Here is a 24,442-nt window from a genome sequence, read left to right as displayed (position 1 = left end):
TAGTATGTTAGTAAAACAGGGTTTGATAAGATTTATAGAAGTATCTAATTCCTTGTCACCCGATTCTGTCTAATAAGACTGCATCTAGGAAGCTGATTGCTGTAGAAGTTGAATTTTGTTTAATAATCACACAGTGGCATACAGTGGCGGCACACTTAATTCTTACCTGGCTGGAGCCGCAAGCCGCGTGGTGTTCCGGTTTCTTCATTGTTTTCCCTCGGCGTGCCGCGCGTCATCGCTGAGGGAGCCCTGGGTTGCTCCTAATGTGGGGGATGGCGGTGGGGGGCTCCGGGGGACCCGGCGGACCTGGAGAGGGGAGGGGGAAGCCCCGATCGGAGGACCGATCCTCCGAGGCTCCGGCGCGCGCACGGGACACCACGGCGCGCGCCCGGTTTCTGTCGCAGCCGAGACCGGGCAAAGGTAAGAATAAACTCGGCCGCAACAGTACATATCAAGGCAAAAGGGGTGCAATTCTTTGACAACAATTTTCTGCACCATACAGTATGTAGCAGTAGGATTTTGTTTATATTTCTGGGGCATTATTATTTAACCAGAATGTTTCCACTTTTGCCTTGATTCACAGACCCTTTAGTTTGTTTGTCTGTACTGTATCATAAAAAAAAGACATTGCCCCATACCTGGGTTCAAAAAGGACTCACGAGAGTCAAAGATATTCTCTTTCAAGGGAAAGTCCCCCCATTCGCTTCTCTGCAAACGAATCATGATATCCCCTCTTCCGATTTTTTCAGATTTCTCCAGGTTAGACATTATATCCAATCAGCCTATAAATCAAGCCAACCCCATACTTTAACTCTGTTTGAGGATTGGTGTTTACACCAGCCCCACACAAAGGGCATCATCTCCAGAATTTATCAAAGTCTATCCTCTATCAAGAGAAATCAAACCCCCAATAACTATATGGTATCCTGGGAAAAAGATCTTAACGTCTGTATAGATCTTGATACCTGGAAAGACATCTGGGAAGGTGCCTCCAAAAATTCATCATGCGTTGTAATAAAAGAGAATATTTACAAGTTAATATACAGATGGTACATGACTCCTGCCAGACTGCACTCTTTTCTCCCAGGGGTCTCCCCACTATGCTGGCGTGGTTGTGGCGAAGTGGGAAATATTCTGCATATATTCTGGTCATGTCCCAAAATCCAACAAACATGGACGGAAGTGTTCACCTTAATACACAAGATCCTAGAAATCACTGTCCCACATGACCCAGTATATATATTGTTAGGCAAGCCAATAGCCAATATTCCCCGAAAAAAAGCTAGAGTACTAGCCCAAATGTTAAATGCTACACGGTGTACAATTGCCAAAAATTGGAAACAACCTGCCCCCCCCCATCCTTAAACCAAATAAACAATAAAATCTGGCATATAGTTTATATGGAAAAACTCTCAGCCTATCTGAACGGTTCTACCTCGCGATTTTCTGAGATTTGGGCCCCCTGGTTTCACCATATATCCCCATATATAGATTAGAATATTCGGAACAGAGTGATACATGTGGTAACTAAATTGTTGTGTACAATGCTATATTTTTACAATGCTTCCCCTCCCCCACCTTGCCTCCCCCCCTTTTTTTTATCTGTTATATGTTTTGTTAATTCTTATTTTGTATGAAAAAATGCTCAATAAAAATTCAAGTAATAAAAAAAAAAAAAACACATTGCTAATGTTCATTCCTGTGGGTGAAAGCAGTATTATGAATTGTGGTTGCCACAGAATGTAGTAAAGATATGCTGAAAAGAAATGTACAGTTTCTATCCCCATTTAATAGCAGTGTGTTCCCAGTACAATCAGTGATAAACTCAACTCTTACAGTAGACACTATAATCAAAGGTTGTACATGCCATTGATAATACCCACAATACACGTATTCCATTTCTAAGACAGTACATTTTGTTTTTCCAACAGGAAACGTTTACATTCACAATTTTGAAATCCTTGAGAATGCTCAGAAAGAGATCAGTAATGTCAGTTTTTTTTATGTACTTCTTTATACAGAATGTAAAAAAATTACTCATCATCAGCATATGCCGTGGTGAAAAAACAAAGTCTGTACTGTACTGTATGTGTGACTGGCTGGTGTTACCTGGAACCTGATAAAGATAGATTACAGGTCAGATACGGCTCCAGAGTCTAAGACCGACTATAGATTTATCATTTTTAAGAGTAATGCCTTACATATGCTTTGGAAGTTGTTTTCTTTACGACTTCCCAGTGAACTTTGTTTGAATGGCTATTAATGATCGATAATGGCTACCACGAGTTAGTGAATAGACCCCAAGGACTAAAGAATATATGGGGGAATTTAAAGTCATCTTTATTCCAGACACTGGGAAAGATGCTGTGAGTGCAAAAAAAGAAATTCATAATTATCAATGGCGTAATTATTAAAAAGGCTAATTTAAAATAACTGACAACATAACATAGGCATTCAATTCGCATGTTCACAATTTATTTCCATTCAGCCAACCCAGAGTTTTCTGGTCAGTAATATGCTAGATTAACACCTTTGCTGCCAGAGACGTCACTCTGTAGTACATTTGCATTAAAGCAATGGCATAAGGAACATCTCCAAGCCGTTGTATGAATGTGGCCATAATGAGGTCCACATCCACAAATCCTTTATTTCTACCAGTTTCCATTGATAATTGAAACTTCTGCATTCCAATGAAGTCCCAACCAGGTAAAAATGGCAATAAAAAAAATCAAGGAAAATGACGTCAAGGTGTGAGCACATGATGCTGTTATCTAAAGTGAGCTTTGCTCTGATCAGCAATTCATAAAACACAAAAGTAAAGTAGAAACAGACAAGCCGTACAGGGCAGATGCAAATTCAAGCAGCTTAACTAGAAAATATGAACACGAGAAGTCTTGGTTTTGTCCTACTGTTTTTTATTTTCCTAAAGACAACGATCTGCAAACCAGTTTCCATAAATGGAAAACAACCCGTGAATAAACTGCTAGTCATATCCTTTGATGGATTTCGTTGGAACTATGATCAAGACGTCGAGACGCCAAACCTGGACTACCTCGCAGAGAGAGGCGTAAAGGCAAAATATGTGAGCCCACCTTTTGTAACAATGACATCTCCGTCTCATTTTACAACCATCACTGGTAAGTCAGAAAAAGCCCAAACACAAAGCAATTTACTAATTGTTTTAATTGTTTGCATATATTTTTAGTCAATAATGCAATGTTAATACTATATATAATGGTCAACATATTCCATTCTTTTTTATGTAGTTTAACAAAGCTATGCAGAATTAATTGTAGACATTATTATACATATTAGCTCATTTGCATTTGCAGTATTCCACCGTTTTAATGATGGATAAGAGTTTAAGCTTTCAATGTTAAATATGTATAGAAAATGTTTTCGTTATTTTTTTTATGGCATTTTGGCCATATTGTCATTTTTTCATAACAATTGCAAATGTATATTGCACTGGTATTTGTAATGGAAGTTCATCCGAAAAATCATTCTTCTTTTGTGCCTGCTGATTACAGTAAGATCCAGACATTTTTGGTGTATTATTGTAATTACTGTAATATTCTATTTGGTGCATACTGAAAGGTCAACTACCAAAGTTATCAGCTACTTCGATTGTTGGAAGCTGGAAGACCAATATTACCATATTGTTTATTACTAAATTATTACTTGGCTTTGGTGCAAGCAGTTGTGAAGGGCATCCTGTTTTAAAGAGAACTTGCGTTTTCTTCCAGGTGGGAGGAGCGCTCAAATCTTGGGATAATATGCAGGGAAAAAATGGAAGAAATAATAGTGCCGACCAAATATGTAAAATGTGCAAAAGGTAATCTCAAAATAGGTCTCACTCACAATATATGGATAGGTAACAGACGTGTCAGAGATCCTTCTCTCTCTGACTGGAGCCCTTGTGCAATAAATGCCCTCTGATAGTAATGATGCTAGATCAATGTATCTGGTGGGCTAGAAGGGTCCATAAATCCTGAGTGTAATCCCCTCTGCCTCTATCTTATTTTTTACAAATAGTTTTATTGAGTTTTTATAGGTGTAACGGGTATTCCCCCACCCAATCACGGATTATAGTGTGGGTGCTAAGGACATACAATGTTACCAGGGTGTGGTGCTTTACCTGTTGGCACACAGGAGGGCTGAGCTTCCGCCACAGGAAACCTGGGGGCTTAAATACTACGACTAGTAGTACTCTGGTACTTGGTGCAGCGCCTCCACCTGCGATGGTTCCTAGCAAAGCAGGAATTGGTCCTCGCAGGACACATATAATTAACCAGCACAACGTGTGTAACCAATCAGTGATTTTAGTAGTGAACACAGGAACATACATACACATATAGCATCAACTGGTGCCCCTCTCTAGAGGGGACACTAACTATTGCGTCTCGCAGGACGCTAACACTTTATGCCCTTATGCGTCATGGCGGACGCCAACCCCTTATGCGTCACGGCGGACGCCAACCCCTTATGCGTCACGGCGGACGCCAACACCTTATGCGTCACGGCGGACCCCAACACCTTATACGTCACGGCGGACGCCAACACCTTATGCGTCCTTCCCACGGAAGGATCCCACCCCGTGTTCAGTAATCCCACTGTCTCACACTACCAAGTCATATACATGTACAGGTGTGATTGCGCAGTCACTATGTCTGATGATAGGCCTTGTCGGTGCACTTTATAACGGTACCTGCCCTGGCTCCAGCCACGGGTGCTGCTATACCACTGGGATTGGATCCGCCGGGATATCCTCCTACGCGTGGGGTGAATTCCGGCGTGGATAATATCACCGCAGCTCCGCACCGTCTGTACCTTGGCGAGTATCTGTCTGCTGCCAGCAGGCCGCAGTCACTGCTTGCTTGGCCTCCGTGAAGATAGTCCAGCTCTCTTTAAGGCTAGGGCTTGAGCCCAAGCCTCGTGGCGGGAAACACAGCGTCCGCTGGATCCCTAACTAGCGAATAGCTAATGGGGCAGGGTCCCTAACCTAGGGCCTGTCCCTACAACACTCAACTAGTGTGACTCAGGGCTATCTGGGGGCTAGGGGAATTGCTGGCCTAGTGCAGAGAGTCACTGATTCCTGCACCCTATCTCCTTCCCGCAGCTGCTCCGGTCACCAACTGCCTATCTGCAAAACCCCGCGAAATGTATCTATTTGTTGCAAGCAGGGAGCTCCTGCAGCCCTATTGGCTCCCTGGCATCATGGGGTCGCTCCCGAGGCTCATGGGACTTGAAGTCCCCTTACAGAGCCCTCCTCTAATTGGTGGCCTTCCGCGCGCTGTCCCGCGCATGCGCGATCTACATCAGGGCCTCCCGTCGCATCGGCAGTCTGCGCATGCGCGAAGAACTGTCATGGCGGCGCCCTGCACCGGGAACCGCCGGCGCGCCATGCAACCCGACCGCGGCCCTAGCAACCGGCCGCACGCGTCTCCGGCAACCAGCCGCAGCATGGAGAGAACGCGTCACGCGCGCACATGCCCACGCACCTCTCTACGAAAGGCCGCCTGGTGAGTACCCAGAGGGGGGGGGGCCCACAACCGAAAGGGGACCTGGCTACATCCTCCCCCTGGTAAAATCCCCAACGTCCTCGCTTGGGACACAACTCAATATAACTATATACAGAAGTTATACAATGAAAATGCACAACACCACATACAATCTTAACTATCTCTAGATCAGATTGCACATTTCAGTGAACATCACAATGACAGACTGCACTCTGCCGTGAGCCCACTGCTGAGCCTCATAATGGGGTGCCCCAATTTGATCATAGGTTACCCGATTTGGAGGGTACCTTACTCTTTGGCTCTGGCGAAGCTGTTCTTCGGCAACTCCCTCGGGGGAGTAATAAACACAGTCCTGAGGCTCAGACTCTTCCCTTGAGGGGAAAATTGTCTCTGAACAGGCTCTGTTAGGCACAAAGCACGGGCTCTGTGCATCCAAGGGCTGGGCTGTTGGTGCCACCTTAGTAGGCATTGGCCTACGGGGCCCTTTACCCATAGCTCCTCCGGGAGATGCCCCATCCAAAGGGTAGTCCCTTTGAGAGTGTCCTTCCATAGGATCTTCAGGCGTTTCAGAGGGGGTCTCGATAGGGGCAGTTTCTTGACCCATCTCTGGTACGTCGGACTCACCATTGAGCGGTGTGGCCATTATCTCTGCGTCCTCATCTCCTACTTGTGGGATGGGAAGATGATGATTTCGGTGCCATACCTTTACCCGGCCTTCAGTGTCTTTGATGCGATAGCCCGGGAGGCCAGGCATCTGAGACTCTATTTCATACACCCCATCTCTCCATCGGTCAGCTAACTTGTGTTTTCCCGGGCCTCCCAGATTTCTAAGCAACACAGCGTCCCCAGGACGGAGTTCCCGATATTTGACCTTATGGTCGTATTGTCTTTTATTTCCAGCGTTCAACTTAGCTGTAGCCTTCTCAGCTTGTTGATAGGCCTGCTGTTAACTGTCTTTAAGTCTTTGCACGTATTTGAAATGGGTAGCATTGTGTATCCCATCCGTCGAGACTCTAAGACGTACATCCACTGGCAGTCTCGCCTCTCGCCCAAACATGAGGAAGTATGGGGAGAATCCCGTTGACTCGTGCCTGGTGCAATTGTACGCATGCACCAGGGCCTCCACGTGTCGACTCCATTCAGTTTTCTGAGCACTCTGTAGTGTTCCGAGCATGTCCAGTAAGGTTCAATTAAAGCGCTCGGGCAGTGCATCTCCTTTGGGGTGGTACGGGGTCGTTCGAGACTTGGTGATGTTCAGCATTTTGAGTAGTTCTCTGATCAAGGTGCTCTCAAAGTCTCGCCCTTGGTCGGAGTGAAGGCGGTTGGGGAGACCATAGTGCACAAAGTACTTCTCCCAAAATATTTTTGCTACTGTGATGGCTTTCTGATCTTTCGTGGGGAAGGCCTGGGCATACCGGGTATAATGGTCCGTGATGACCAACACGTTGCATATTCCCCGGCTATCAGGCTCAATGCACAGAAAGTCCATACACACAAGGTCCATGGGTCCAGAACTTTTTAGATGGCCCATGGGGGCTGCTAGGGTAGGCAGGGTCTTGCGCTGTATACACCTGGTACAGCGGCGACAGTGGCGTTCAACGGTCTCTCGCATTTTGGGCCAGAAAAAGAGATCTCGAACCAACCCAAAGGTATTTTCTATCCCAAGATGTCCATGATCATCATGTAGGGACCTCAACACTAGGTATTGTAAGTTCTTAGGGAGGACTAGTTGTCGCCTATCCGGATGGTTGTGATATTGCACCACCCGATAGAGTAAGCAATTGTCTATTTCGAATTTGTCCCATTCCCACATGAGCAAAGCCACTAAGTCATTTGGAGCACGCTTCAGAAGAGCTGGGTTCTTACTTACAACGGCTTGTCGGATGATACTGACAACAGGATCCCGTATTTGATAGTCTACCAAATCTTTCCACCGTAACACCTTGTCATGCGTGATGTGCATCCCCTTTGGATCGCAGTAGGCGGCTGGGACAGCCTGCGACTGGCATCCCAATGAATCGGCCACTCGTAATTCTGAGAAGGCCACTTGGTCGTTGACGATGGTGGCAGTTCTACACATAGCTCGCACTCCGGGTCCTGGAAGTTCTTCCCATTCCTCATCATCTGGAGTAGCAAGTAGTCCTGGCCATCGGAAGAGAGCGTCCGCCCCAATATTCAATGGTCCCGGCTTATACTTCATGGAGAAGCTGTAGTTGCTGAGGGCGGCCTGCCATCTGTGGCCTGCGGCATCTAGTTTGGCCGACGTATTGATGTACGTGAGAGGATTGTTATCCGTCCTTACTTCAAACGTAACCCCGTAAAGGTAATCATGGAGCTTCTCGGTGATCGCCCACTTGAGAGCCAGGAACTCCAACTTGTGGACGGGGTATCTCTGCTCACTGGGTGTCAGACTGCGGCTGACGTAGGCAACAGGCCGGAGGCCCTCAGGGTGCTTCTGGTGCAGGACGGCACCCAATCCATTGAGGCTGGCATCCACATGCAGAACGTATGGTTGTTCGGGGTCAGCATATGCAAGCACCGGCGCTTCAGTCAGACATTTCTTCAATTTCATGAAGGCCTGTTCACACTCAGACGTCCATCTATCACCAAATGGTTGGCGAGCCGATACAGTCTTTTTGCCGGTTTCCGTGGGGTATATCTTCAGCAGATTATTCAGGGGTTTAGCTCAACTAGAGTACCCTTCCACGAAGCGACGGTAGTACCCACAGAACCCCAGGAAGGATCGTAGTTCTGTGACATTCTCGGGACGCGGCCATTTCACGACCGCTTCTACCTTGGCTGGGTCAGTGGCGATCCCTTGAGCCGATACGATGTGCCCGACGTAGGTCACTGAGGTGTGACAAAACCAGCACTTGTCTAGGGACAACTTCAGCCCTTCTTTCCCAAGACGGTCTGTTACTTTGAGCAACCTGCCTTCATGCTCCTCCAGAGTTCTCCCGAAGACAATGATGTCATCCAGGTATACAAGACACTCTCGAGGGCTCATGTCTCCGATAGTCTTTTCCATCAGTCTCTGGAAGGTAGCCGGGGCCCCGCATATACCTTGAGGCATACGGGTAAACTGGTAGAACCCAAGGGGGCAGACGACGGCTGTCTTCTCTTGATTCTCGGCATTCATAGGTACCTGATAGTACCCAGATCGTAGATCGAGCACGCTGAACCATTGGCTGTCATTCAGAGCATTCAGGATCTCCTCAATGCGCGGGAGGTTGTATTGATCCGGTATCGTACGATTGTTCAGAGTTCGATAGTCGACACACAGTCGTACGGATCCGTTCTTTTTTCGCACCACCACTATGGGTGACGCATAGGGCCCCCGAGACTCCGTCAAAATTCCCGCAGTTTCCATATCTTTAATGACGTTCCTCACGTCGTCCACATCCCGCGGGGCAATGCGACGAGAGCGCTCTCGGAACGGGGTGGCGTCACTCATTAAAATGGTATGTTGGGCACTGCGACTGCATCCCACATCCATCTCACTCGTGGAGAACACATGTCGCCGTTGGAGCAGCTGGGTTGTCAGCCGCTCTTTCCACTTGGTGGACAGCGTCGACTCACCGAAGTTGAAGTCCAGATCGCCTAACCGCTCCTCCACGGCCGCCGCCTTCACCTGAGGCGTGTTCTCTACGGGGCTGACCGGATATATGCAACCCAACTTCTGGTCGGCATCAAATTCTATCGGAAAGGGGGAGATATTCTGCACATACACGTGGGTTCTTAGAGGGATATATGGACCAGTGGGCTCTGGATTTCCAGATGAAATAACAAGGGAGGACTGGGAGGATATTTGGGAGAATGTGGGTAAAACCACTATATGACTGTAACAATAGAGAATATATACTGTAAATACAATGTTATGTTGTTACGTTGTTATTACACCCCCCAAAAGACTAAATCAGATGTTCCCGGAGGCCTCTGATAGATGCTGGAGGGAATGTGGGCAGATAGGAGACCTGGTGCATATCTAGTGGTATTGTCCGGTAATGCAGACATACTGGAAGACAGTTTTGAAATGAATAAAAGAGGTGATGGATATTAAGATTAATTATTCTAGCCAAACACATGGAAAATGTGAATCACTACACACTTAAATTGATTTACATATACTAACGGCCGCTAGATGCGCTATAGCAGCAGTGTGGAAAAAGATACTCCCGCCCTCCAGAAGAAAGGTTATTAGAAGGGTAAATGAAGATCAATTAATGGAAAAACTCACCTCATTCCTGAATCACACTACAAGAAATTATGATAAGGTCTGGGACCTCTGGGATGTTGGATATGCTAAGGATCCCTAAAGGAGATAGGGTTTGGGAGTGCTGAGTGTAGAATGTGCTGTATATAAAATGTGACTGTTGATGCTTGTAAGAAATAAATATAAGGGAATGCAGCACACCACACAAAGTAAAAAAGGATACAAATACCGGTGCTCCTGGTACAGGGAAAACCTGTGCGATATTCCAAGTAAGTATGGAAGAAAAGAGGCAAAACAGTGCACTGCGGATTTAAATAAAGTGAATTTATTAGCCAGTTGACCAATGTTTTGGTCTATGTCGGCCGAATTGATTAGGGAAGCAAGTGTTATGGGAAGGTCTGGGGCACCGAGTCTCAGGAACTTTGATTGCAGTAGGTCAGGTCCACATTGGCTGCTTAGTTTTGATTGAGAAGTGCTTGTGTAATCTCTTCTTCAGAAACTGCGACAAATTGAAAATCCCTCACAGCCCCACCTCTCTCCCTCTTTCTCCCACCCCTCTCTACCCCAACGCTCTCTCACATCCCCATCTCTCTCTCCACACCCCCGTGTGTCGTCCCTGCCACCAAGGGTTCTATTCTTCTCCTAGACCTTTGAAGAGGTTGAAGGGAGAACCAAAACGGTGGTGTTATAAGCTAACGCAATTTGAATAAATGTTCTGCTCTTTACTTTCATTGTGTCTTTACTTTTCTACACTACAGTACATTCAGTTTTATGCTGCTAATAAAGCAGAAAGTTCTTCCCTAGAAGCCTATATCAGTTTAATTCATAATGTTAGCATCTCCCCCTGAGCATGGCCTTCTCTTTTTCCTTGTCTCTAGATTCTGAGGTTACCATGGTAATCCTCAGACTGCACTAGACTCTAGGGAGAACTCCATTTTAACCCCCCAGAACACTTACATTTTTAGAGGTTTATATCTCTTGAACAGATTTTAAAACATAACTGTGCTGAAAAGGGCAAGAATAGCTTTTAAAGTAAGTTAAAATTGAAAACAAAAAGATTTGCGTGGGCTGCAGCTTTAAATAACCAGAGCAGTTACATACGGTATAACTCATTTCTGTTTTAAATATGCAAATTAGAATATAGATAATTTATTTGATTTAATTTGCTGTTGAAGAGATTTATATTATGTAATTCACAATTCCATTGAAGTAGATTACACATTTCCATCACATTACATTATATTGCAATATTTTAATTCCTTTATAAAATCACATCATATTTAATTATGTTCTTCGGGTGTTGAAACATTTAATAATGAATTTGATTGTATTCTTGTAAATGTTGCTGTTATTGTTTATTTTCATATGACCATAAAATATTTATTTTGCCTTTTTTTCTATGCTCTCCCAGGCCGTTGGGTGGAAGATCATGGCGTCATACACAATCTGATGTTTAACACCGAGACTCTTGAGAAAATTTCCTTTAAGAGGACACAAACTATGTCAGAATGGTGGGACAATGGAGTATTGCCTTTGTGGATCACTGCACAAAACCAGGTGATATGCACTAATGGGAAATGATTGCATTGTGTGTGTTAGTGGAAGCAGTAAGAAGCTGGACATTAGGCTTCTACGAACTGCATAAAGGCCCTTCTTCAATATGCTATAAAGGTGAAATGTAGTGGTGAAAATGTAGTTCCTTTCATTTGAATGTACAGCACCGACAATGTTTATTCGACTAAAAACCGCACGGCTGGATGCGTGGCGGCAGCGTGGAGAAGCGTTGGGAAGCGGCTCATTCGCGTGACGTCGGTGACGTCACAGTGACGTGCGCGCCCGGCTTTCCCGGCTTCCCCGGCTTCCCCGGCTTCCCCGACTCCCCTGAAGGTTTGAAATGAGGTAAGCGGGGGAGCGGGGATGCAGAGGGGCACAGCAGGAGCCGCTAGGGGGTCGGGAAGGTATTTAAATTGCGCGCCGATTGGAGGGGGGGGAAACGGAGGGGACGCGGCTGGATGCGGCTGGCGCACTGACTATTCTCAGCACCAGCCGGAGTAAGTCCTGGTCAACCGGCGGCTTTTGCTTCAATAAACATTGTCGGTACTGTATTTGGGTACATATTTACAAAGTGGTGCTATTCTATAAGATATGGAACAAGCGTTACCTAGTGGAATAATAAGAGTCCTTAAAAGGACTTAGGGCCTCATGCAGTAAGCGCCGATAAGCCCTTTATCGCCATTTTTTCGCCAAAATTGCCTTCCCGATTCGGTAAGCGCCGATAAGTGGGAAAAATCGGCAATTTTTGTTGCCGATAAAAACTTATCGGCAGCCGGGTGGCGATAAGCCACTTTTCGGCACTTTTTTAAATCGGCTGAATTCAAGTAGCCCCGGTCAGCTTTTCGCTGCTGATCGGCACTCCAGAATTGAGAGTTTTACAGCAATTCGTCCCGCCAACTAAAGTTGGCAAGTTGGTGGAGGAGAAGCATCGGCAAGGGCGACACTTAGAAAAACTCATGCCTTTTTCCTGCCTGGGATTGATGCCGGGGGTCTCCGGAGCTGATACTCATTAATACCAGCACCGGAGCCCCCCGGCATGCATCCGAGGCTGGAAAAATGCATTTAAAGCCCACTTCATTACCTTAGCGGATAACCGCTAAGGCAATGAAGGGGTTAACCCACCATGTCAGCTTTATTGTGGGTAGCGGGGGTGGGTAAAGGGGGTATTTGACCCTTGTTGTTTGTTTAGGGCTTGCGGGGGGGTTGCGGGTGCACTTAACCCCTCCACGACCGTAGCAGTTAATACCGCTATGGTCATGAAGGGGTTAAGGCCTCCCGCTACTCACCCGTAAGCCCTTAACAACCACCGTTGGGGCTAATACCCCCTTCACCCACACCCGCTACCCACAATAAAAAATAATCACACACAGCAGCCCCACCCTAAATAAATAAATAAATATATCTATATAAATAAATGAATATAAATATATAAATATATATATATATATATAACCCCAACAACCCATATATGCACATCAATGATACTATAGGCCGGCGGGGGCTCGCGGATGTTACCCGCAGGCCTGCAGACCAATTATGTGCCCCCCCCCCAAAATTAATGTCAAAACATATACATATTTATAAAGAAATAACCTCCCCCCCCTTAACACATACAGTATAGTAATGGGCACAATTACTATTATCCACAAATGGATAATAGTGAATGTGCCCATTTTAAAAACATAATCACCAATCAATACATTAACAACATATAGCACTCACCCATGTCCGGCTGTCACGATGAAGGCCATCCTCATCTTCATCCTGCCCATGCCCCCTCCACTGCTGCAAAACAGACACAAGAATGAAAACATCCAATGTAATGTCCCCTAACCCCTTAATCACCATAGCGGTTATTAACCGCTACAGTCATTAAGGGGTTAACCCACCCTCACCCACCACTCGGGATGCCTACATATCCTCCCACACTAACCCCCCACCCCGTGAGGCCTAACCATCCTCACCCACTACCCACATGGGAGGCCTACCCACATACCCTTGGGGCCAATACCCCCTCCCCCCACCCCCAGTACCCACAATAACAACAATACACTGCCCCACAATAAACATCATTATATTTATTAAATACATTACCCACCCCCTGTGCCCCCCCCCATAAATACATGATTTATTCTTTTGCATACAGGGTTCCTACCCCAGCCCCACGCGAGTCCCCGGCGGGCTGGCGGGTCACCTGACAGACCTACAGGGTACCAGCAACTTGTTTCACACAGGTTCTGGAGGCCTGTTGGTGGGTCCCACCAAGCGCCATGGCCCCCAGGTGGTCTCCTTGGGTCACCGTGGGCCACAATTGGGTCCCCACGGTAGGCTCACGGATGTCTGGGGGCCCCGGGTCAGACCCACAGGTGTCTGCGAGGCCTCGGGTGGTTCTCACATGGGTCTGGGGAACTCACGAGTGCTCACTACGGGTCCGCGGTGCCCCCACGGATGTGGGACCACCGCTTCATCCCCGCACCTATGGGTCCGTGGTGCCCCCATGGATGTGGGACCACCGCTTCATCCCCGTAGACTACGGGTCCGCGGTGCCCCCACAGATGTGAGGCCACCGCTTCATCCCCGCAGGTGTCACCTGTGGAACCACCAGCCTGATACCCATGAGATACCTGAGGAGACCGCAGGTTGTCTCCAGAGGTCTCACGCAGAACCAAGGAACCAACCCTGAATGTAAAAAAAATAAACCTGGCCTATACATTCAATACATACACCCCCCCCACCCACCCCCTAACACCTACAGTACAATAATGTGCAAAATAACTATTATCCAGATAGGGATAATAGATTATTTGCCCATTATTAAACACATTAACTAGCATATTAAAATAAATAAAGTACTACTGACCTCATCAATAAGAATCCCCCGTCGCCAGCAACATCCTTGTCTTTCGTTGCCCACAAAATACATAGCCAATACAAAGCCAATACATTGCAATTACATTCAGATATTCAGGATCCATGTTCTATTTGAGATTCTCATGCTTTTAACCTATTGTGTCAATTTGTGAGTGTTGAATTTGTACTTGTTTTTTATATTGATAAAGTATTACCTGTCTGCACTATTGGTCCTTTCACTTTGTATCTGCAAAGGTTCTCCCTTGAAAGACTGCCAGAGACCACCATATTGCCACTGATTTGGGAATGCATAAAAGACTGGGGAATATGTGAGTGTATCCCCATCTGATTTATACACATCCTAATGGTGTATTTCAGACATATTGCACTATTGTGTGTTGTTTTATCTTTTTGGTTACTACATCTGCGCTCCCCTCAACCTGGAAATCTATTCTATATGATTCCTTCTGGAATAGCCATGTTTAGTAAATATGGACCTTGAACTCTTCTCCAGCACTGGGAAGTTTCACAGTATATTAAATAGAAGCTTGATTGGTTTATTACTCAGAGCCACAATAACACATATTTATATACAGTAGATCAAGTGATAAAAAAGATCAATTCCTTTGAAAGTAAAATAAAGTAGTTTAATCTTTGACTACAATAAATTACCTCCTTTTTGGCAAAAAAGCAACTGTTTTCCAAGGGAAGTGAATTTGTTTTCTTTTTTGCCCCATTATAAATGCTCTGATTTTGGGGGATCAGGTGAACCTTCTAAATGATCTGCGCGTTGTATGAAAGATTAAATAGTGAACACGTATGTACTATATGTTATTCAGTACAACACGGATGCCGCACACATATCAACATTTGTGACACCATATGAAGCAAATAGATCAATACTACCACAGAACATATCTTATCATTAGAGACGGGCAAAAAAATGTTTTGCGAATTTCGATCCGCCTCGGATCGTCTGAGTCCTTTGATTCGCGGAAATCTGTGGACCAATCTCGAAAAGGACCATTCGTCTTTTCCTGATTATTTTTTTTTAATCACCGTCAATTCAATCCACAGATTCAATTCTTAAAATCCACCAAGGGATCGCTGAATCCGCCGAATGGATTGGTAAAATCCTCCAACGGATTGCGGAATCCGCGGATTGAATTGTTAACATTCACCAGCGGATTGTATCCAATGGCGGTTTTAGATTAATCCGCACGGATTGAAACTGGAACAATCCGTCAACTGATTTTATACCATGGAATGGATTTTGAATGGAAAGCTCAGTAAATTCCACGAAACGGTTTCACCTATCTCTGTTTATAATTGAATTTCCCTTTTAAGACAAGAAGGACATTGGTGTGGAGGAGATTATTTTCAGTCATATTGATCAGCTCTCTCTACCAGGGAAACTCCCAGATATTTAGCTGAACAATGTACTAGTTTTACTCTTGTTTTAATGTTATCCTTATAAAAAAAAAATTATTTCAACCCAATGCAAATCAGTGGACGGTAATATTTCACCCAATTTCCTCTCAAATTTTCCTAATACAAATTTTTCCATGTTGGGCAGTATGCCTTGATTTCTCATTTAGTGTGAAATAATACCACTGACATGTTATTTTATATTTCTGGGGATAGTAAATCTTAATTATGTTACACATAATATTCTTTAGTTTTGTTAAAGGGGTCATCACATATTTAAGGGGTTAAATCGGGGGAACTTAATGTCTTTTTTTTTTTACTAACATTCAACACCTGTAAGTATTTTCAATAATTTGTTAAGTTATTTTGTCAACATTGTGAGCAGAAACTTAAGAGACTTTCATTTCCCTGGGCTATTTCCTTTGATGTTCAACTGCACACACAGAGCCCCTTATCTCCAGTGCCCTTAACTTTATTGGCTCTCTCATTAGGACAAGCTGGGCTAATGGTAAAGAAGCAATAGATTACCCTAGATAGGGGAAACAACTGGGGCTCAAATATATGGGATTCACTATAAAGAAAGAAATCCACTGATACAAATCCGGAATACTTTCTATAATCCAATGAAGTAATATGGTATACAAGAAGCAGAGAGGAACCCTTATGCAAGCCTTGACCATGTGAGTTTGAAATGCACTTGTAGAGGATTTAGCATTTAACTGCGGTCATTTGACCATATATATATATTCAAACGCATAGAGATCACCCCTCTAGTACAGCATATAAATCCAGTAGCAATTGGAATAATACTCACTGTTGCATGAACAATGATGGTCACTCCCTAGTAAGAGACACAACCGTAGGAGTTTCTTCACTTGCAAAATAAAGGGTCCTTGAAACGGAATCTTCTGAGTCTTCTGTGTGCAAAAACGTTGAAAGTGGATAACTAATTAGATGTACCAGGCACAAAGCCCAGAAAAAACGCTGCACCACAAAAAAGCAAAAGGGAGATGATTAAAAAACAACAATTTAATGTGCCAAAAAGAGAGAGGATAACACTGACATGTTTCGCCAACAAATGGCTCTATCAAAGTGCAGCGTTTTTTTCTGGGCTTTGTGCCTGGTACATCTAACGGTAAAGAAAACACTTGACTTACAAACACTTCCCCATTCAGAGACCCCTAAGAACTACAATTTGTATTTAATTATTAAAGAGTAAAGCAACACAATCTTTGCTTTTGGCATGGTTAGATTTGAGTGAGGAAGCAACTTAGACCTCACATTCTTTACAAAAGATGTTTTTTGTCCGTTTCATGGGATTACATCTTTAACACATGTTTTTTTTCCTTTACAGGGTAGAAAGGCAGGTTCTTTCCATTACCCAGGTGGAGGCGCAAATTACAGTGGACAATCAGTCTATAAATCCCTAGTGGAGGCATATGATCACCCAGACAGCAATGAGACGGAATGGAGAGAAAACATAGATATAGTTTTAAATTGGTTCAATAAGGAAGATTTAGATTTTGTAACTCTCTACTACGGTGAACCGGACAAAGTAGGACATATGTCAGGCCCAGAAACTGAACAGAGAAGAATTATAATTAAACAAATTGACAGAACTATTGGATACCTTTTTGAATCAATTGAAAGAAACAACTTAAAAGACAAACTAAATGTCATTATTACATCAGATCACGGTATGACCACTGTTAAGAAAGAACCTGAAGTAGAAGAAATTTTGCTGTCGAAATACATTGATTTTAAGAATTTGGTAAAGTTTGACATATTGGACTATGGTGGTCAAGGCATGATTGTACCAAAAGAAGGCAAGGAAGAGGAGCTGTATCAAGCGCTGAAGAATGCACATCCTCATTTAAAAGTGTACAAGAAAGATCATTTTCCAAAAGATTTTCATTTCGCTAAACACAGTCGGATCTTACCAATAATACTTTATGGAGATCTTGGTTATAGTGTAAATGGGGTAAGTGTACAAAACAAATAACCATCTACTTTTGTGTCTGTGGGATATCTGATGAAGTAACATTTGATTTGGTATCACTGCAAATAGGAAAACAAAAAACAGCGCACAACTCGTAGTGTATTAAATGTGATTATATTGGCTCATCACAGGTAGGTAAGTATTGCACGTACACTTAGATGGAAAATATCAGGCAGTACATGTTAGGGACATGTTACCACGATGCAGCAAACATCTGGTCATCAGAGGCACAGGATCTCCGCATCTGCCAGATGGAGACGGTCCGCAGGTCCATGGTCACACTCACTCTACAGAACACGTGTTCAGCCCCGAAACTCGCCACCTCAGCCCCCGTCTCTCCACTCGATTCACGGTGAAGACTATGTACTTACAATTAATGGTAGGGGAACGCCCGACATGATACACAGCTCTCATGCCGCAAACAGACTCAGACTCTCGTGGCAAACACTGACGTCATTGACATGCGCCTGCTGGCGACTGACAGTCAAACAAAGAGTTCAGTGAATAATTATAACCACAGTCATATTGTCTGGTGCTGAGCTAGAAAGTGTATTGGAGCGTACATACACTGCAGCTATCTTATCCTACGCATTTCGTAAGAATGAACATACTGTACTTCATCAGGGTTCTTCGTTACCTCAACCATATATACACAATTCTGCAAGTCACGATATGTTACACTTTTAACAGACCTTTCCCATATTCCTAGTGATAACAAGAAAGGAGAGGGGAAAGGTTAACTGTTATCTTCCAAATATTAATGAGCACCATTTCACTATTTGCCTCTTGAACCTTTGATGCAATAGTGTTCGCCAATAGTACAGTTAGAACACAAACGAACAGTTTGTTTTCTTGACATTTTAGCTGTATTAGCTACTGCATGCGCTTGCAAAAATGCTACAGTAAGAAAATAATTAAAATATGCTTCTTGTTGTTTGTCAGAAAGTAATGAAGAACACAATTGTTTGATCTTTAACTAACAAATTAAACCCATTGCTGTTGTCAAGGATTGGACTTCGGCTGAAGTGGATCCCAGTGGCAGGAACAGCAGGGAGCGTGGGAGGGGTCACAAGCAGAGGTCAGAGGCAGGCGGCAAATAGCATAGTCAGGTAAACAGCAGAGGTCAGAGGCAGGCAGCAGATAGCGTAGTCAGGTACTGTAAACAGCAGAGGTCAGAGGCAGGCAGCAGATAGCGTAGTCAGATAAACAGCAGAGGTCAGAGGCAGGCGGCAGATAGCGTAGTCAGGTAAACAGCAGAGGTCAGAGGCAGGCGGCAGATAGCGTAGTCAGATAACAAGCAGAGGTCGGCAATGAGGAGACTGGAACAGGATGATAGCAATACTGTAGCTAGCACAGCAGTAAACACAGGAACCTAGCAAGAGCTGAGGAACCAGTATAAACAGGCAAGGGAGGAACAGGAAAGGGAGATTTATATATGCAGGCTGAGAGGTAGAGCACAGGTGCAGAGGTTTCAGGGTCTAGAATGTTCCTTAGTTTAGCAGCAGAAATCCCGGTGGACAATTATAGGTACTGCAGGCTAGAACAAGGCATTGAGAGAGTGGCAGCAATCCCGGTGGCCAAGCATGGGTATCCCAGGCTAGAATATGACAGCTGTCCTCTCACCAGTCTAGCTACAAATTTTTCTTTGAGGACCAAGTCAGAATAAGATTGCTGATCCAACACATTTAATGATGCACAATGTAATATACTCACTGTACTTGCAGGATTACTTCACCTGTCTCACGTTTTTCTTTGCCTACATTTGCCTGATAACCTTCATCATAGCCGTGCCAACCAGCTCAATACTCTCTCACTACCTAAAAAAAAAAAACTATGTTGTACTTTTGTATCCTTATTGGTCCTGGAGATTAAATTAGAGTGTAGCATAACTGATTTAATCTATGAATAACCTAGAAGGTGTCACTACCTGCAACAAAGCTACATTTATCTATTTGAACACATGTAAAGGCCAATATCATGTCCATATCCAAGGTCATTTTTTAGTCAAGCCCTGAATACGCCTTTCTGCCTTAAGAATCACAGTGCCTGATCCAAGCTGTCCTAAAACATATACAAAATATCAGCAGCTACTGCATTCCTCACATATGAAATGTTTACTATTTTTACACATTATCTTACACGTCCCATACTGTTTCAGGGAGATGTGGCCTAAGAGTTAAGGAACAGTTTTTGAAGTTTGAGAAGCAGACTGCCTTTGGCAAGGCAAGATGACATACTTATGACTTTGAAATAAGGCAGAATACTGATGGTCACGGTAGTGGTAGCTAGCCTCACATAATAAAGGTGAAGCTGGGCTGGTTGGCTGCCCCAAAACCGTGTGTAATGGCCGCCTCTTTGAGGCTCATTTTGGCTGGTTTATTATAAAGTGTGTGTAACCTCTACCAGATGAGAGCTACAGTATCACTGTGTGATATCTGGAAGGGGGAAAACTATGTGACCTGGGGAATGGGGATTGTATGTAAAAAGCCCTTTATTCCCTGTGGTAGATGTTCCCCATACAGTTAGTAAGGCAGCCAGCCTTGTCCTTTGTGTTGCTAGCATTTCTCTGCATGCAGACACATTAATTCATTTAGCTGGGCTGCATAAGGAGAAATGCCAGTTTGTGACAGAGCTTGGGAGCGGCTTGAGTACCTAGACAATGGTGAGTGGGGAAGGGCTGTGATTCAGGTCTGGGGAACTGTTTTCTGGCAGTTAGTTCTCCCGAGATGCTGAGGCGCCTAACCCACAGGGGGTATCGGGCTGGCCAGGGGAACCGTTGCTGGGTCGTAGGCACGATTCCCATTGGCCAGTTTGAATTTCCTGCTCGCTAGAAGCTCACTCCAAGAGGGACGGTCTAGAGTCCTTAAACCGCCCCCTCCTATGATTGGTGCAGCCAGACGAGCCCTTGTCGTCCGATTGGCTGCACCATCACGATCCGTGTTCTGATTTGTCAGCGGCCTGTGCTCTATGGAAAATATGCCCCATCGATGTCTATGTAAGGTGCACGGCCGATCAGAGTACCAGAGAAGTCTTGGAGTTTGGACAGAGACAGTGACATCACGACTGGAGGGCTATTCGAAAGTGCTATTGGAAGAATAGCACTGAGAAACAGGGCAAGCCTACCGAAGCAGACCCCTGCACCTAGTTGAGTCTAGATTCTTTCCCTCGCAGGCGCCAGTTGGTGAGTGTTACCCTGTGACTGTGTGATTTGAGTGTTTGCTTGCTTGCCAGAATAAAGTTTAGTTTATTATGTACTATTGTGTCCTGTCTGGTGATTGTGATCCTGGTGGTAAAGGTGTTAAAAGTTCTGGTCTCCCGTGAAACTAATGACTTTATAAAAGAGGACGTATTCGTCCATGCATTTAATTGAGTAAAATTGGCACTTTACAAACCCCAGATTTTCACACAGTCAAACACTTAATTTGAGGCAGTAGAAAGGAAGATATCTGTTGCACCATGTTTTTATAATTTTTGTTTCACATTTCTAGTCATATCATTGTGTAAGAACCTTGGTAAATATATATTTAGTATGCTGATGCAGAAGGTCTTCCTTTAGAAAGGGTTATAGAGTACACAGTGGGAAGCTAAGAGCTTTCTAAAGACATTAGAAGGCATGATAACTTTGCAACGTAGTCATATTGAGCCGTTCACGTACTGTAGATGTTTTTGAAGGGGAACCGTTTTCTCAGAAATACATTTTTGTTTTAATTGCAGAGAGTCATTTTTTATGTTAACAAGGGAGACCATGGATTTGACAATAAGGAAATGGATATGAAGATGATATTTCGAGCCTTTGGTCCAGATTTTAAAAAGGACTACATTGCTGAACCATTTGACAGCATTCATATTTACCCCCTGATGTGCAAACTTCTTGGGATCACTCCCGAGCCACACAATGGCTCTTTAACATTTACACAGGACATGATTTTGAATTCTATTGACTCTGATCAATCAGACCAGTCAGATGACAAAAAAAGTAAGTTATGAATATAAAACTCTCTCAAATATTACTACTGTCCTTTTTTTATGACCACTCACAATTACAGGTATATGAATAATGCTATTACAGTCATTTGTTTGGGCAGTAAATGTATTCAACAACATTGATGGGGGACTTTGGGGGAGGGGGGAGATTAATTAATTTTCATATGTGGTTATAGCACCACAATCCTGTGTTAACTGCCATTCAAAATAATGGCAGATAACGCAGGATTGTAGTACGATAACGTATACAGGAGGTTGGGAAATCTGGTATTTATCTAAATGTAATTATTAAATAAGAGGAATGTGTTAAGTGCTATATCTAGTGTCTTTCCCTTGTATCTGCATTAAAAAAATCAATTTTGCACTCTAAAAGTAAGAGAATTTCTGATCGTAAAACAATAAGCCTTGCCTATATTGTAAAATAAAAAAACATGGTTTATCTGTAAGATAAGTCATTAGGCTTGAACAATTTATTGACAAATTGATTTTAGTATGGAAATTATTCTATTGATAATGCTGAATTGAGCATTTGTATTATAATTATGTCTAGAAATATAAATATGCATATTGTTAAACACTAATTATGAAAACTATAGTACGTGATACTAAAAAATTCCAATAATTATTATAATAAATACTAAAAAATGTCTCTCATTTAATAGATGACACTGTCTTTGTGGTCGTTATAACATTGTGTTCTGTACTTGGAGTGCTGATGCTTGTTTTTATTTCCTATGTGCCATACACAGTCATACAACGAAAGAAAGGGTGAGTACTGTAATGTTAAACTCAAACGTTTCGATTTAGTAATAATGCTATATACAGCTGTATGGTGCAAGTTAAGAAAACATGCATCTCTAGCACTGAAAGGTGTTGTATGGAATAGCACTACTACACTACACCGCTCATAATGTTTTAAGTTTGCAAAAGGCATCAGAGATAGGAAGTTTCAATGAAGCCACAACCTAAGGATCAGAACTACGAACTATAAATGAGTCATGTGACTTCTTAGACCTATATATTAAGAGACAGACTGGGAAGCAGCTACTGCAGGGGGCAGGCAGCATCCCATCTTTAAAGTGGCCAATTTTAAGTGGAGTTTAACAGGGAGTTCAACAGAAGTGAAATAATAAGTCGCCCGCTGTACACCTACTAGTTCTGGATTTTGGAGTTTAACTGCACTGGAAAGTAGGACATTTTCTATCACAGATTCAAGACACAGCGCTCATCACTCTAGAGCACAGGCATTCATATATTGAATTTCTCACATCTTGCACATTGCACTTATCATAACTCCATTTTCAGTTCCCAGCCCTCAGGCCCCTCTCAACACTGAACTTGCACCACTGCCGCGCCTCCTCTGCTACTTATATTAGCTCTAACCTCACTTCTTTCAAAACTACATTTTACTTTCTATAAGCTTTATTATGTCTCTAACTCAAATTCATATTTCCCCATCTCTCCTTCCTTCTCTCTCTTTCCTATCTGCGCCCTTTGACTTCCCTTAGCAATACCCCCTGCTCTAAAACACACCCCTACATATCCTCCTCACACATCCGCTTTCTTTCCACGCTTCTCCTCCTTGCTTCTGGGGACATCTCTCCCAATCCTAGTCCCCGTCTTATTTCTACAAGCTCTCGTCCTCGCCTCTCACCTGCAACTTCACCTCCTTGTGGTGTAAACCCCTCTAACCTCATACCCACCCCTTGTTAAACTCCCTCCCATCTCACACTGTCCAGCTTTTTTTCTCCTCTCCCTTTCCATGTGGCGATCATCTATCGCCCACCTACCTCTACTCATCACCCTTTGTCTTTTCTCTCTCACTTTGAATCCTAGCTCACCTTCTTTCTTTCCACTGACTTTCCTGGTCTCCTTGGGGACTTCAACTGCCTTATTTATGTCCCCTCTATCCCTTGGACTTTCAGCTTTCTCTAAACTCTTCTTTTGACCTTCACCAAGGACTTCAGCCAGCACACATAAGGGCCGCCACTACTGAACCTAGGTTTTCACTAAAAACTTTTCTCTCTCTGACATCTCTTTTCCCCCTTTCCTCTTTCTAACCATCATCTCATTTCCTCTCTCACACTTTACCCCTTCTCCACCTACCCCTTGTTTCTGCAGAAACCTGCATTCCATTAACCTCCCGGCCCTTGATTTCACTTTTGCACTCCTCCCTGTCCTCTCTCTGCTCTGCTACAAACTCTTAGGCCTCGGTCCCGCTGCGCTCGTTGGCGCGGGCGGCTATGTCGTGAGTTCCCCACCAGCAGGGGAATCCTCGCGAGCCGGTCCCGGTCCCCCCTGGCGGCACAGCTGACTACACGCTGTGGCGCGTCAGCCGCTAGGAGACACAAGAGAATGGTGTTTCCTAGCGTTGACGTGTCACGTGGTGTGGCTGTGAGACAATGGGGAGGGGAGGCTTCGGGAGGAGGAGAGGCTTCGGGGAGCGGGGAGGAGTGTGGAGTGAAAGCAGGTGAGTGCCTGTCTGTGTGTGTGTCTGAGTGCGTGCGTGCCTGTCTGTGTGTGTATGTGTGTGCCTGAGTGCGTGAGTGCCTGCGTGTGTGTGTGTGTGTGTGTGTGTGTGTGTGTGTGTGTGTGTGTGTGTGTGTGTGTGTGTGTGTGTGTGTGTGTGTGTGTGTGTGTGTGTGTGTGTGTGCGTGAGTGCGCGTGTGTGTGTGTGTGTGTGTGTGTGTATGTATGAGTGCCTGCGTGTGTGTGTGTTTAAACTTTACCTTCAGCAGCTCCAGCCCGAGTCCGTGGAGGGAGGGGGGGGGGGGGGAGAGTAGCAGGTCCCTCCGCTCAAGCCACGCCCCCCCTCCCTGTCAAACCTCCCACTCCCGCCCACCTCCCGCTCCAGCTCCCGCTCCCTACAGACCGCATATCGCGGTCTGTGTA

The 24,442-nt window shown here is 44.4% G+C and overlaps 1 protein-coding gene across 2 annotated transcripts in view; it reads left to right on the top strand.

The window, feature by feature from the left end:
- The first annotated feature begins 2,816 nt into the window (after nucleotides 1–2,816).
- LOC142463054 (ectonucleotide pyrophosphatase/phosphodiesterase family member 7-like) overlaps nucleotides 2,817–24,442 on the top strand; it is a 51,444-nt gene continuing 29,818 nt past the window's right edge. The window contains exons 1-5 of one of the 2 annotated variants that reach the window (XM_075565293.1): nucleotides 2,817–3,137; nucleotides 11,147–11,292; nucleotides 16,922–17,548; nucleotides 21,281–21,542; nucleotides 22,300–22,318. In XM_075565293.1, coding sequence (XP_075421408.1) covers nucleotides 2,879–3,137; nucleotides 11,147–11,292; nucleotides 16,922–17,548; nucleotides 21,281–21,542; nucleotides 22,300–22,318 — 1,313 coding nt within the window. In that variant the 5' untranslated portion in view covers nucleotides 2,817–2,878. Of the gene's footprint in view, nucleotides 3,138–11,146; nucleotides 11,293–16,921; nucleotides 17,549–21,280; nucleotides 21,543–22,212; nucleotides 22,319–24,442 lie in introns of both variants that reach the window. The other variant, XM_075565292.1, reaches the window with a different exon arrangement.

Source organism: Ascaphus truei, chromosome 11, assembly GCF_040206685.1.
Source record: "Ascaphus truei isolate aAscTru1 chromosome 11, aAscTru1.hap1, whole genome shotgun sequence".
Taxonomy (NCBI): domain Eukaryota; kingdom Metazoa; phylum Chordata; class Amphibia; order Anura; family Ascaphidae; genus Ascaphus; species Ascaphus truei.
This window is presented reverse-complemented; position numbering and strand designations above follow the sequence as displayed.